At 37.6% G+C, this 16187-nt stretch overlaps 1 protein-coding gene across 10 annotated transcripts in view; it reads left to right on the top strand.

Annotated features, from left to right (window-relative positions):
* Positions 1-3773: 3773 nt before the first annotated feature.
* Positions 3774-16187, top strand: part of RIC3 (RIC3 acetylcholine receptor chaperone) — a 41613-nt gene continuing 29199 nt past the window's right edge. For 7 of the 10 annotated variants that reach the window (XR_001597209.2, XR_001597208.2, XR_001597207.2 and 4 more), the window contains exon 1: positions 3774-3936. Coding sequence is in view for 3 of the 10 variants with exons in the window: in XM_016147410.2 (XP_016002896.2) it covers positions 3813-3936 (124 nt within the window). In the remaining 7 variants the exon portion in view is untranslated. Of the gene's footprint in view, positions 3937-13576; positions 13676-14421; positions 14494-16187 lie in introns of all 10 variants that reach the window. The other 3 variants (XM_016147408.2, XM_016147407.2, XM_016147409.2) reach the window with 2 other exon arrangements.

Genomic DNA, 16187 nt, shown 5'->3' with positions numbered 1-16187 from the left:
ACAGTGCAAGCTGTACTTGCCATCTTTACTTTCTGTCATTCATTTTGTCTTTAGCATATAGCTGCCAGACTTCTGATCTCAGTTCTCCACCAGTATTTAATTGAAAAAACTGAGCCCTCACTTAATGGATAAGACCTGAATTTTTCAAGGTCTTGAATCATGCATAATACCTCTATAATACCACCAGCCACCAGAGGGCAGCCATTCCAGGCTCTACCCCAAGCTTCCCCAGCTCCATGAGCTAGCTGCCTAACAGCTCTGTCCCCTAAAGAAAGGCCCACACCCTACCTGGCTACAACAATTAATCTGGCCCAGCTAAATACTCTAGACTGTAACTTTGTGTTTCCTCCTTGCTCTAGGCCACTTCCAGGACTAATGTGATCATGACCCCTGACCAATCACCTTGGCTACCATCCAAAGTCCAAGCCTCCCAGATCATCCATCTTCACATGGCCTTACTGCTCAGTACACATTTTACTCTGACTCCATCTCCTACCCCTCTCTAATTTCCCCTTACTGTGCTTTCTGGACTTAAGATCTGACATCAGAAAACATCAAGTTTGAGAATCATTAATATAAGTAACAGAAGTAAGTCAACAGCCTATTTGAGAGCAGGCTAAAGGTCAGACTATGATCAATGACTCTATGCCAACTTCACAATTGAGTGGCTTTCAATGCCATTCTTGGAGGAAGAGTTCAGGGACCCCCGCTCAGTTGGCAGCAGCTGCAGTTAAGTGGCTCCAGCTGTAGGTCCTCAAGTGCCTTACGTCAGAGAGCCCTACTGGTCATTAAAAGGCAGAATAGAAATGCATTCCAAGAAGAAGGAGGCAAACAAAGTTCCCCTACTCCTTGGGACCTCAGGCTGGGAGTGCCCCTCTCTGCTGCCTACTGCATACCAGAGGAAGGAAGGTTCTCCTTCCTGGGTCTTGTGGTCTGCAAGCAGTTTGTTTCTGTTTTGAAGATGGGTGTCAAGAAAGCAGGAAGGAGGTAAGTCAGGAATGTTGAGAAGGCATTTAGCTTGGGAATAAGAACACCACCCACATAGGTGAGAGCTGCTAGGGAGCAATTTATAAGTTCTGTGACAGTGAGGCTGCAGGTAAGAGAAAAAGAGATTTGTTCTAAGTGTAGAATGACAAAAAATAGCATTAAATCAAGCAGTTACTAATAATTGCTGGCATTTATTTGAGAAGTTTTGTATTATCATCAATGCATTTGTGTATGTAAAACACTTAGAAGTGTGCCTATGAGCCGCTGCTGTAACTACTCTGAAAACAAATGACAACTCTGTAGAAGAGCATGTCATCCGGCTGCTCGGTACACCTTCTGTTCCTGTTACCTTCCAACCTTCCAATAACTCTTCATTTATTCAAGATTTTCACACCTGGTCACTCTCTTTTCTCCTGCATTTCTGTCTTAATACTTGGAAACTTCGACATAATGGTATAACATAGTAACGTAGTTTTCTATTGTGGCCTCATCAGTTTTCTTGAGCAATCTTGCTAATATTATCTTCTCCCAAATTTCATTACTATTGATGTGTGGATCTCCTCCACATTTGTTTCCAGCCCAAACATTTCTTCTGAGCCTTAGATCCATACATCCAACTGGTTAGCTCTACATGGATATTTCATGGAAACTCAAACTCAGCTACTCAAAATCTGAACTTATTATCTTTCTCACAAACCTCATTCTTCTGTTCTTAAAATCCTATTAAGTAGGATCAATGTTTAACCAGTCATTCAAGCCAGAATGGGGGGGTGGAAATCACCCCAGATTACTCTGCATCTCTTAGAAGTCATATCTCATCAGTCACCACATCCCTAAGCTGCACCTTTTATCCATGAGCCCAGAGAGCATAACTTGTAGTTAAGAAGGCAAGTCCTGGAGTAAGCACACCTGAGTTCAAATAATAGCTTCCAATTTATACTGCATAATTTTTGGCAAGTTACTTAAGCTTTCTGTTCCTTGGTATTCTCATCTGTAAAACGGGTGTATAATATTGCTTACTTCTTTAAGTCGTTAGGAAAAACAATTATGATATATGAAATACCTGGAACATAGTACTCAGTAAGTTTGTGATGTTGATATCAATGATGATGTCTGAGCAATGCCAGTAGGGGAAATCACCTGGCTGCAGTAATTGAACAAGATTTTGAGGATATCATCTGATTCTTAACCAGACTTTCAACCAGTCCTTTATTCAGTTCCTTTAGAAAGCCCATCTCTACCTTTAAAGGAACTCGGTACCTCCTATTCTGAAGACTTTATAGGTTCTGAGGGGCAAATTAGTTTGCTTCTTAGAGGCTTTCCTTCTGTAGGCACTTCATTTTTTAGCTCTACACCTGCACTTCCCAATATGGTAGACAATAGTCACAAGTGGTTATGAAGCCACTGAAATGTGATTGACTAGTGCTACTCATATTGAACTGATAATATTTTGAGTATATCGGGTTAAATAAAATATATTTTTAATTTTACTTGTTTCTTTCCACTTTAATGTGGCTACTAGAAAATTTTTAATTACATATGACAAATTACATTTCTATTGGATAATATTGCATCTTATAGAAATCATCCTGAGAAAAGTAAGAAGAAATAATAAAAATAGAAATTAACTTAATAACAATTAACTGCCCATATAGTGAAAATACTAAAATAAAATACATAAATTACATTTCTTGGCTGCTGTCATGTTTTCTTCCCATTCTCTTTAGTCTTGTAGTTGATACATTTTATCTCTTTAGTTTCATTTTTGTGAGGTGTCTGATGAAAACAAAGATGAGTTTATCATCTGCTTTGTTTAACTGGAAGTCATATCCAAGCTCTCACAATCTAGCTCCTGCTTATATCTGTAGTATTATTACTTTATGTCCTGTCACCAACCTTATGGCCAACCCAAAATGAATTACTAATACTAGTTTTTGGAACACCAGGAAGCTTCAAGCTCTCATGCTATTGCTTTCTTTGCATCCTTCCTCTCAAATACCCTTCTAACTCCTCCCACCTGTCTGCCTAGTAACTTATTCTTCAGAAATTCACTCAGATCTTCAAAAACTCATACAAATTTCACCTACTATCAGGAACTTTTCCTGACTCCTCCTTCCAGTTGAGCTGACTGTGCCAGAGTCCAGAATATTTCCTGCATTTTCTTAAGATAACTATCTACCCCATAAAGGAACCCATCTTACTCATCAGATCCTGCAGTGCCATTTCAGGGTTTGAACTAAAAGAATATTTATCAAATAAATGAATAAAGACAATAAAGAACTGTGAGGATACAGAGAAAGGAGAAGCTGGCTAAAAAGTTTCACGGTGGTAGTATTTTTCAGTTATTCTTCAAAAGAGTTTTTAACAGGTGGAGATGGCGTTGGAAATTTTCCATGCAGAGGGGACAGGACAAGGAAAGCTTCCCTGGAAGCAGGGAATATGCCGGGGAACTAGATGCTAGGGCCATGGGTGGCAACTGGAAGACCGAGTTCGTTGAGGTAATGGATGGTGTGGTCTGGGGTGCGTCGTGAACGATGGTGGAGAGGGCACCAGTGTGGGTTATTTAGGTGGTTGAACGCACACGTGCAGGCGGGGAGGGAGGAGTGTCTAGTTCGTACTTACAGGAGAGCACGGGGCACTGTTTACACTGAAACCTCGCGGGAGGAGCGGGTCAGTCCCGCACGGCGGAACGAGAGGTGCGGGCGCCTCGCGCGCTGGTCCCTCGCGCTCGCCGTCGGCGCAGCCCGCGGTTCGCCCGCCGGAGGCCCCGGCGCTGCTGTTCCGGTTCCGGTTCGCGTCTGCACCTGCGGCGAGGGTGAGCGGTCATGGCGTACTGCACAGTCCAGAGGGTGGCCTTGGCCTCTGGGCTCGTCCTGGCTGTGTCGCTGCTGCTGCCCAAGGCCTTCCTGTCCCGCGGAAAGCGACAGGAGCCGCCACCGTCGCCCGAAGGTAAGCGCGCACCAGCTCCTGGCCTCCCCGCTCTGAGTAGGGAGAACGCTGCTCGAGGGAGGGGTGACTACGGGAGTCTTTAGTCCCCACTTACATATCTGCACAACCGGCTAGAGAAGGCAGACCGGAGAGTGTTTGGGAGGGGCCAAGCCTCAAGGTTCCCTTGGCATCACCTGGGCGTCGGCCCAGCTCCCCCAGCGCTGGATCTCTCCTGACGTTTGAGGGTCAGGCATGTATGCACCCCTGCCTGGACACTCTAGGTGGCCTGCACACACCCCATTATTCGCAGCCCCTTCCACTTACTGGCTGAACCCGTTCAGGTGCTTTGAGTCAGGAGGGCTCCTACTTAGGGTACCTCTTTAGGGTTTCTGTGTGCTTTCTGTCGTGCTTTTATATGGAATGAAACCAGTTGGATTTGGTATTGTTAACCTTAATTCGTTGTATAGTTTCAATTTGGTGTTGAGTGTTCACTGTTTCAGGCTCTTTTTATGCCTTTCAAAATATATAGGCACACTTCGGAGATATTGAGGGTTAGGTTCCACTCTAATAAAACGAATACTGCCAGGTGTAATCTTTTGCTGGTGGAGGGTCATTCATTTTTTTTTTTTTAAATCAGCACCTGCGAAGCACAATAAAACAAAGCCACAATAAAACAAGATATGTTTGTAACTTGAAGCTTTTAATCCAGACATCAATTATTGAGGTGAACAAATCACAGCAGTCCCCTTAAGTATATATTTGTTAAGCCTTTGTCATTGGCATGATGTATGTGGTGTTAAAAATCCACCCTATTGGTTGCACTCTGGGACTTTTACATGATGAACAAGTGTAAAGGTGGATGCCAAAGGGTGGGAGAGGGAACTAGAACAATTTTCTACAGGTCATGAAGTTCTACTGTAACTGTCTGCCATATATCTCTGACATCCTTGAGACATGGTTTTATAGTCTCAAACACTTTCCTAATAGTCATCCTCTTGATTATTGGACAGCTCCTTTTAAACTGAAATCACTTCCTTCTAATTCGTGCACACTGGCTGTGGTTCTATCCTCTTTCACATCATGGATTATAAATACCACAGGTGCAGAGAACTAAGCTCTAGAGTTTGAGGGCAGATTGAACCCAGAATTCTGTCACTCTAATTTGCTTGATAATCTTTATGCTTGTAAAACAGCCTACCTGGAAGAAACTTCTGAAAAATCTTTACATATTTGTTATTCTTTTGTCTTATCTTCAAAATTTTACTTGTCTAATGATTTTGTCTGCCTTGAAGAAGAGTATATTTATGATCTTGATCAGTAAGGATTCTTCTAAAATGGTGTTTTACTGAGCTGAGTTCCCATTATACTGAATTATCTTGAATAAGTTCTGTTGAATGTGACTAAGAGACGCTCTTCTGAATGTTGTACAGAGTAGAGATCAGACATGGCTCTTTCCCTTGAGAACTCAAATGCTGATATTCAGTGTTCTCAGAATCTTTGCACGTTTCTGTTCTTTATTCCTCAAGTGTTCTGCCTTCCCTCTGCTTTCTTATTATTCAAGTTTGCTTACATGTAACTTCCTCAGAGAGACTTTCTCGAAGGACCCTAGCTAAAATAACTTTCTACTCCCATCATTCCCTATTCCATCATGTTTTATTTTCTTTATTGCAAGGATGACTATATGATATAAAATTTTCTTATTCATTTTTTGTTTTTACCTTCTAGAATGTAAGTTCCATGAGGGCAGGGACTTTGTGTTGTTTACCACTATTTCTTTAGCACCTGGTTAAAATGTCAGTAAATACTTTTAAATGAATAATTTAAGATTACGAAGCTACTATATTGTGAATTCTCATTTGGCATTAGTTACTGAAGTGTATACTTAGACAAAAACTTATCTTGAATGATATATTCTGGTAACTGAAATTTGCTAACTAAAATCCCTGGCCTGGTATACTACCATTTTCAAACAGTGACTCTAACCATTTTTGGGTTACATACTCCTTTGAGAATCTGAAGAAAGTTATGGATTTTCTCCCTAGGAAAAAACCACATACTTTTTATATACACATTCAGAATTTGAGTATCAGTTTAGAGAATTCACAGAACCCAGAAACCCCCATTTTGAAGAAAGAGAGACATATTATTTGAAAATTCTTAAAATTTGTGTCTTTGTAACTTCCATTTGTGCCCATTGGAGTATGTGAAACAAGCACAGCCCCTTTTCCATGTGACAGCCATTAAGATAGTCTTTTAGCAAATGTTCATGACATACCCTTTCACATAGAATATGCACATTGTACTGATACCGTGGATTCCAAGAAGAAAAAAAAATATGAACCAAATTTACCTGAGGGACCTACAACTTAGTTGAGAAAAACAGACAAATAAGTGCAAAAAGATGTCATTTGTAAGTACTCAGGTCCTTGCAGGGAAAGGTGTAGACTCGTAGTTAGAACGGTCAGGTTTACTTGGGGCAAGAAAAGTGTCATAGAAGAGAGTATGTTTTTTTTCCTAACAGCTTTTTTTGAGATATAATACACATCGCATACAGTTCACCCATTTAAAGCATCCAGTTGAGTGGTTTTCAGTATATTTAGAGTTGTGCAACCATTGCCACCATCAGTTGTAGAACATTTTATCATTTCCCCCCCCCAAAAAAAAAAACTATACTCTTTAGCCTTCACCCTCCAACATCTCCCTAGGCAACCACTAATCTACCTTCTACCTCTGTCGATTTTCCTGTAGTGAACACTTCACAGGTAGAATAATACAACATGTGACCTTTGATGACTGACTTCTTTCACTTAGCATGTTTTCATGGTTCATCTGTGTTGTAGCATGTATCAGTACTTCATTCCTTTTTATGGCTAAATCCTATTCCATTGTATGGATATAACACATTTATCTGCTCATTAGTTGATGGACATTTGGGTTTTTTATATTTTTGATTATTATGAATAATGCTGCTATTAACTTTTGTTTAGACATGCTTTCATTTCTCTTGGGTATATACATTTGGGAAATGTGAGCATTCTAGTGTGGCTGGAACTAATAGCGGAATTTCAGCGTCGTATGATTGATAACTCTATATTTAACCTTTTGAGGAACTTGTTTTCCAAAGCAGCTGCACCATTTTACACTCCCACCAGCAGTGTATGAAGATTCTAATTTGTCCATATCTTGCCTATACTTGTTATTGTTTGCCTTTTTTATTATAGCTACTCTAGTGGGTGTGATATCTCGTGGTTTTATTTGGATTTCGCTGAAGACTAATAACATCGAGCATCTTCATGTGTGTAGTGGCTATTTGTATATCTTTGGAGAAATGTCTATTCAGATCTTTTGCCCATTTTTAAATTGGATCACTTTTTGTTTTTCGTTTTATGTATTTTATATACAAATCCATTATCAGAATATGACTTGTAAATATTTTCTCGTTCAGGGGATTGTCTTCATTTTCTTGATGGTGTCCTTTTAAAGAAAAAAATTTTTAATATTGATGAAATCCAGTTTTTCTTTTATTGCATCTGCTTTTGGTGTCATATCTAAAAAGTCATTGCCAAATCTGAGGTCATGAATATTTATGCCTGTTTTCAAGATTTATATTTAAGTCTTTAATTCATCTTTAGTTAATTTTTGTGTACAGCGTTAGGTAGAAGTCCATTTTTATGTGAATCTGCAGTTGTCTCAGCACCATTTGTTGAAAAGACTATTCTTTTTACATTGAATTGTTTTGATACTCTTGTTGAAACTCAAGTATAAGTGTGAGAGTTTATTTTTGGACCTTCGATTCTGTTCCATTGTTGCAAACACATACACACGTATGTATAGATGCGCATATATATACACACACACACACACACGCCAGTACCACAATCTTGATTATTGTAACTTTGTACTACGTTTTGATATTATGAAATGTGAGTCCTCCAACTTTGTTCTTTTTCAAGACCGGTTTCTGAGTTTTATGACCTAAAATTTCCATATAAATTTTAGAATCAGCTTGTTAGTTTCTGCAAAAACCAACTGGGATTTTGATAGATTGTGCTGAATCCGTAGGTCAATTTGGGGAGTATTGTCATCTTAACACTAAGTCTTTCAGTCTATGAACACATGATTTCTTTTTTTCATTTCGATCTTTAATCGGTTTCAAGGAAGTTTATGGTTTTTAGTTTACAAGTCTTATTTTGTTAAATATACCTCTAAGTATTTTATTATTTTCGATATTATAAAGTGAATATTTTATTTTCAAACTGTTCCTTGCTAGAGTATAGAGACACAATTTTGTGTACTAATATTGTATCCTGCAACCTTGCTGAATTGTCTATTAGCTCTGATATATGATCTGTCATCTGTAGGTATAGTTTTACTTCTTTCTTTCCAATCTGCCTGTCTTTTATTTTTTTCTTGCTCAACTGCCCAGACTAGAACCTCTAGTACAGTTTTTTGTAGATGCCATTTATCAGGTTGAGGAAGTTCCCTTCTATGCCTAGTTTGTTGAGTGCTTTTATGATGAAGGGTTGTTGAATTATGTCAAATGCTTTTTCTATGTTTACTGAGATGATCATGGGGTTTTGTCCTTCATTTTAGTCATATAATATATAATTGATTTTTGGTCATTAAACCAGCCTTGCATTCCTTGGCAAAATTGAGGTGGTAACTCTTAAAGCATTTTTTTTTTCTTAAAGTATTTTTAATCAGCCTCATTAAGAAAGACATTCCAAGCAGAGGGAACACAGAGGGGGAAAATCTCAGAGCTTTGAAATAGCTTTAGAATTGTTAAGTGTTGAGACCAGAGAAATCGGCAGGGGCCAAACCGAAGATTTTTTTTTTTTTTGCCATATTTAAGGAGTTTAGATTTTATTCTAAAGGTATAGGAGGCCATTGTAAGTTTGTAAATAGAAGAGAGAAGTCCAATATGGTTTTAGAAAAGATATCCTGACGGCAGTATAGAGGTATATTTTGAGGATTTCTTCAGGGGGAAGATTATTGCAGTAATCCAGCTGAGACATTATGAGCTTCATTAAGCTAATGTCATTGGGCTTATCAGTTAGGATACTCCTGACAAGTGACAGAAAAGTTCAGCTTGAACTCTCTTAAGACAGAGAATTTATTGTCTTATATAAATGAAAAGACCCTGTGTTAGAACTGGTCTTCAGTGTTGCTTGATCCAGAGACTCACAATCTCGTCAGTACTCCAGCTCTGATTTTCTGTGTCCTTTTCACTTCTGCGTTCCTTCTCATGTTGGCTCTATCCTCTGACTGTTCTCTCAGAATAGCAACAATGGTTACAACAGTCCCAGACATCCCTTATCACACTCCACTGTCCAGAGAAAGTGTCTTTTCTTTTAAGGTCTCTCTTCACTCTCACCTCACTCTTACTCCCCCTGCCCCATTCTTTCCCAATAGTTCCAGCTTATATGTCCCCCATATTAATGGTTTGAATTAGGTTACTTGCAGTGCTGTCACTAGAAAGAATAGGCTGATTAACTACTCTGAAGTTAAGAGTGATTCCCAAAGGGAAGTAGGGGTACTGGGAGAAGAGAAGTAAATGGAGTAGGGGAAACTTTCAGCATTGTGTAAGAGGAGAACAATTTTAAGAGACATTTTAAATTAGAAGTGAAAGGCGAGGGAGGTATCTTTAATTATTCTCAGGTCATTGGCTTAGGTGAGTAAATGGTGATTCCCCTCCCCAGAATAGGAATGGAGGAAAAGTACATTTAAGGGGAAAGATAGTTCAGGAATTTGAAGACTAGTTTCATGTCCCTTTCTTCAGTCTTTTTTCCCCTATGTTGATATCTACATCCCTCATCCATTCCTCATATGACATATATGACAGTTGGAAGTATCTCAACATGCTCTCTTAGAAGGCAAATAACAGCAGGTGTGAGCCACTTATTTCATGGAAGACCAGCCTATTACCTCTCCCCATACTCTTTTAAAATTTTGTGCTTAACGCATCCTGGGGATTGCTTTAGGTTTTTGGTATTTTACTTGACGACCTTATTGTATATTAGAATCCTAAGAATTTTTTTTTACTATAATTGTATATGCACTGATTTAGTCAGAATTTTAAAGAGCTCAAAAATTCATTTTTTCCAATATTTACTATCATAATTCTTGTCCTCTATGTTATATATGTATATACATATGTGCATTTTATGTAACATGATTTTGTTATTTTAAATGTTATTTATTTATAATTGTGATTAAATATTATGTATACACCATATATATATCTCAAATTGTTACAAATTACAAAACATTACAATGCCAACGCTTTAATTCAGTTATTTTTTTTCTTGTCTAAACATCTTTTAAAGGGACCTATGGTGGTAGTAACAAAGAAAACCTTTAAAACACCAAAAGTAGTAACGATATATTTTGCTTTACATCTTTATGTTTTTATACACACACACACACACACACACACAAAATCTAATTACATAAACACTTTACATGCAACATAAATAACAATCTTGGGTATACTTTAGTTTCAATTCTTGATTTTAATGTACAAGCACATCACAAAAAAACAAACATTGAAACTATTATGGAAGATTGCCAAGTTATTCTAAGTTGTTCAAAATAGAATCCTAAGATTTAAAAAATAGGTTATATCTGTTTTGTACCGTTTACTTGATATCTTGGGCTAAATATAGTACTTTATAGTCTTCCCTGTTGCATTTTATCTGTTTAAATTTGGTCAAGAATTCTAGCCTCTTGAAAGTTTTTCAGAGTATTCTTTTTTCTAATTCAGCTATATGCCATTCTTGATTTAAAAAAAAAAAAAAACCTTTTTTTTTAAAGGACATTTTCAAAGCTAAACAAAGTAGAGAGAGTAATAAAATGAATCCACATTATCCTACTTCAACAGCCATCAGCTTTTGTCATGGGTGTCTCCACCTTTTTTCCCCATACGCTTCATTATTTGGAAGGAGGTCCTAGACATTGGATCGTTTTGTCCTTAAATACTTTAGTGTACAGCTCTAAAAAAGAATTCTTCTTAAAACATAACCACAATACCATTATCACATGTTAAAAAATCAGTAATTTCTTAATATCATTAAGTATCCAGTCAGTGTTCAGATTTCAGTGCCTCATGATTTTTTTAATAATTTCACCTTTGATTATGATCAGCATATCTTCTTGATCATTCAAATTATTATTTTTTAAAATGTATCAGTCATTTGAAACTCTTCTTAGGATTGTAGCAGCCTGTTCACTGAAACCTATTGTGTACAGTCATTCAACCAGTTGGTCACTTGATTGCTTCACTCCATCTTATTCTGTCTTAGACTGTGGTCTGCCTGCTTTCTTCCTTTCCCCTTGTCTGTTTTCAACACAGCAGCCATATTGATCCTGTTAAAGTCTAAGTTTCTCCCCTTCACAAAACCCACCAGTGGCATCTGGCTTACTCAAATGAAAAGACAAAGTCTGAACATAACCCAAAAGGCCCTACTTAATCCGCTTCCCAATTTCCTTCTATTTTTTTTGCTTTCTCACTTTACTTTGATCACAGTGGCTGCCGCTTTGCTGTTACTTGAACATTCCAGGCATATTCCCACCTCAGGGCCTTTGCATTTGCTGTTTCCTCTGCCCGAAATGGTTTTTGAATATCCCTGTGCCTTTCCTTCATCTTCTTTAGGTTTTCACTTTAATGACATCTCTTGAACCTTCTCTGGCCACTTCAGCTAAAATCTTAACTTCTCCACAACACAAACTATCCCCTTTGCTTGCTTTACATTTTATCCTTGGTATTATTATTTTGTTTATTATCTCTTTTTCCACTTATAAAGAAAGTTCCATGACGGCAGGGATTTTTGTTTTGTTGACTATATTTCCAGATTTAGACCAAGCCTACACAAAGTAGACAATAAATATTTATTATTGAATGTAAGAATGAGCAAATTGAATGAATTAATGAATGCTGGCTCTAGGGATTATGGCTTCCTCTATTAGCATTTGTAAGCCATCATCTTATTCTTTATGGTTACATAAATTATGGCGCATACACGTTCAGGCCATTATGGATTCAGTAAATTATATTCATGAATTGTTTTAAATGATATGGTAAATTTATATGCTATATGTGAAAAGTAAAGATGCTCTCACTATATATTTACTGGAAAGAAATAGGTCAGCATTTTAACAGTGGTTATTTCTGGATGAATTATGGGTGGTTGTTATTCTTTACACTTTTCTGTGCTTTCTCAATTTCCCATAGGTATGCATTTCTTTTATAATGAAAAAAAAAATACTATTTCTTGCCACATCCATTCCATCAAAAGAAAAAAAAAAAGACTTCTTTTTAGAATCTAGCCTAATAGCTAATACTTCCCTGTAGTTGAAAAGTCCACCATCCACTTTCTACTTTTTGCAAACTGGAACAGTAGTTATCTATTTCCGTTCTTTCAAGATTTCTCTTTTAAGCAACATAATTTCTTAAAATTTTCTTTGGTTCATTGACCATTTTGCAAATGTTCCCAATTTTTTTGGTAGAAATTATTTAGTGAGTAGACTTGAATTTATCCTCTTCATCCATCTGGGACTTTATATTTTTCCTAAGGAATGTTAATTCTCTTCCATTTAACCCCAAATTCATTCCCTTTGATAGAGAATATGGAAGCAAAATAGAGGCTGAGAAGTTCTGCGTGCTCAGCATTACATTTTATCAGGCAAATTGCTTTTTTGCTCTAAAAATACCCCTTTTTCTTTTGCTGTCCTTTTCATAAATCCTAATTTATTTTGGACCGTGGCCTCCTGGTGTGGTTCTCGTAAGTCTTGCCATTATTTTGCTTATGTGTCTTTTTGTTCATATGTCCTCTTTTCTTTTAGAAGAGCTTCCTGTATATCTATGTTTTTTTCCTCTGCCTATCCTACTTGAGAATTTTCAAAATGCCCAAAAAATGCATTTTAAGAGCATTTCTCTTAGAGGTGGTCTCATGCCATGGAATTGTTTGTGTTTTCAGAACTTCTTAATTCTGTCTTCCTAGCAACTGTGCCACACAACTCCTACTTTGTTGCCACAAATACTAAGTTGGTCTCTTAGCCCAACACTGAAATGATCTTTTTTCTGTGGCTCCCCTTTCATTTCACCAACCATTTTCTTCTGTCACCTTATGTATCTGTGGACCATGAAAACGGCAGTACACTAGGTCAGTAACTTGTCAGTAGTCAGCTGAGACTGAGCAGGTGCCAGGATAGTTGAAGCCCTCCGAGATGATAGGATGATGCTTCTGTGCTAGAGTTGGCTTCAAGGGGGTCCTATGCACCCCTCCTCTTGGCTGGGCCTGTGGCATCTCTCCTGCCTAACCTGCTTGCCCATGTTTTCTAGTAAGTGTCTCACTTTAAATTCTTATAAATAAGGCTCCCATCCACTCCATTCCCAGCAGCCCTGCTTCTTTGAAATAGCTCAGACTCTTTTGTTCTTTCTATGTTCTTCTCAAGTGAATCATGCCCACTGATTTGGGAGCTCTCTAAGAGGTGAAAACATATATACATATATCTGTGAGTAAACATATATAACACAATACACGTATATACTTAATTCTTTGTTATCTTAAATTAGCTCTTTATGTTTTTGGTATGTAAGTGCTTGAGGAAAAATGGGTTATTTTGGTTCCTTATGTTTTCTTTTCTCTTTATGAAACATTAGCTATCTACTCTGAAAGAATATTCAGCGAAGAGAGGAGACAATTTGAGATCCTGTGAATGCATGTAAATGAGGCACTTTTTCAAGTTCAGAAACTTATAGGTGAGTGGGTGTGGAGCAGTGTGATATGTGTAGAACACCTTGATTAGTCACTCTGACTGCCTTTTTCTATTCTCAAAACTGAAACACTCAGAATAACAAAGTGAAAAACTTTTTCATCCTAAGAGTGGCTGGGCTGAGTCTTGAGATTCCAGTAGAGGCCAACAAGCACAATATAAGTCATCTAGATCAGTTCAACAAAGTGTATGGCATGCAAGACTCAGAGCATGTCCTGTAGGGTCCTGAGCATAAAGAAAACACAAGAAGTTCTTAGTCTGTCTTCTAGCCACAGAGCACCAGGAATACTCCTATAGTTGAATGTTAGGTGTATTGTATTACTTGTAGCAAGGGAAAATGCACGTCATAGGGAAGCATGTGGTATCTCAGTAAGAGTGTTTGAAAAGCCTTATTGGATTTGGGCTTATGTTAGGTGATTCTGAGGAAGGCTTAAAGATCTGAGGCTTTGTGAAGCTGTCAAGAAGTGAGGAAAACTATGATAGGATATCTTAATAGAGTTTATCTGAAAAGAGCAGACGAAAGAAGGCTAAAGCTGTCATTGGTGAAGAAGCAGCAGTCCCTCATTATATAGGAATGGGGCTATTTGATGTTATTTGGCTCAGACAGTGTTCGTTCATGTTTTGTCTGTGTTCAGGCAGATTACAGAGTATTTTTCTTTTTTGTCTTGATCCATCATGGTCACAGAATGTCCTTGTCTGATATGATGTTCTGAAATTGCTTATGTTTAACAGGAGAACAGCAAGACCTAACTGTGAGTGCCAGACCAGCTCATAGCAACACCAAGGCCCAGCCGATAGGACCAGGTCAACTTCTGGATCTTAGAGGCTACTTTTCTTGTTCTCAGATATGATCTCTAGGTTTCAGTCAGCACTAAATAAAATTGGGTAGAAATGGTGCTTAATGGAAGACATTACCTATTTCTGTTTCCCGGTCCATTCAAATGGAGGCCATATGACACAAATATAACTCTTGATTAAAGTCAGGTGTGGTAAGTGCAATTAAAGAGGTTCCAAGAATGTGTTCTAAGGATGTAGGGTAACATGAGAAAATGCTTTGGAGCGAGGCCAATATTTGGCCTAGGTCTTGAAGAATAGGTTGGATTTAGATATGTGGAATTAGAAAAGTGACACCATTGGCATACAAAGGCGTGGAGGCAAGAAATCACGGCAGACTCAAAGCATGGTGAGAAGTCTAGTTAGGCTGAATCAAGAGTATGGAGTGGGAAGGAATTGTGAAAAGGTACTTTGGAACTTGATTATGGAATTCATTTGTTTAGGAATTCTTTTTGTAGGGAGGGAAAATCAGAATTTGTTAAATACCTACTGTGTCTGCTAGGTGCTTTGTGTATGTTACACCGTAATCCTGTAACAGCCCTGAGAAGTTGATATCATTATACCCATTTTACAGATAATGAGCTCAAGAAAAACACATTTAACCTCCACTAAAATAATTGGAGGCACAGCCAGGATCTTAGCTAATAACTCTGACCAAAAAGATGGTACTCATTTAACTTCCTTTGCTGCCTCCTGTTTAACATAGCCTGCTGTCATCAGTGGGAACCACTGAAAGCTTTTAATCAGAGAAATGACAAGACCAGTTAGAATAAGATTAGTCTAGTAACAAAACAGTAATAGGCAGCATGTGTAGGGTATATGGACTAGCCCCTAGCTAAGCAATTTAGACATATAAGTATCTCTTTTAGTAATGTGTAGAATAAATTGGAGCACAGAGGTTGGTAAATGATAAAGAAAGATCTGGTTAAATTAGTGGGAAATATCAAAGCAGTGGTCAGCAAAGTGGAGATAGATAGGAGGGGAATGTTATAAGAAGGGGCCCTTGGAGAAGACTAGTAGAGGAAGAAACAGCTGTTGTCCCAGCCTCCACTTTAAGTAATGCTGAGTTTATATGGCCTCTAGAACTTCTTCAGTATTTAAGGAGAGGCTTACATGTGTTAAGGAACTAGACATTAAGATCTTTCTTTAACTATGTAATTAGAAATATAAACACATCCAGTTTTTTGATTTATTTGCCCTAAGAATGAGATGTTGCAAATCGTTTGTGCTGCATTTAGGAAGCTCTTTTGTTAACAGTGCTGGAGTTTTTGTTTTTAGTAATAGGGATGGTTATTAACAATAGGAAGTAGAGCTTCACTCTGTAAAATCCATTTAGTTTTTACTCAAGCTTAAATGATATGCTAAGTGAAGTATTAATAATTAAATGAACCTAAACATGGGGATAGTTTTCAATAAACAATTAGGATTAAGTCAAGTCCCATTTTAGGGAATACATAAGTATATATAGAGATAGTGAAAACAGTTTTCTATTTTGGAGTTCTACAGTTTTAATATTCTAATATCGTTAATGTTCTGATCCCTTTAGTTGTTCTTTTTTTAGCACATTTTTTAAAAACCACAAATTCTGTTTGTAATGTAATTATAAAGTAGAATGTTTATAATAGTGAAAAAATGGAAAATAACCTAAGTGTTCATCAGCTGGA

Source organism: Rousettus aegyptiacus, unplaced genomic scaffold (genome assembly GCF_014176215.1).
Source record: "Rousettus aegyptiacus isolate mRouAeg1 unplaced genomic scaffold, mRouAeg1.p scaffold_m13_p_5, whole genome shotgun sequence".
Taxonomy (NCBI): Eukaryota; Metazoa; Chordata; class Mammalia; order Chiroptera; family Pteropodidae; genus Rousettus; species Rousettus aegyptiacus.
Note: the sequence above shows the minus strand (reverse complement) of the source record. Positions and strands in the feature narration are given on the sequence as shown.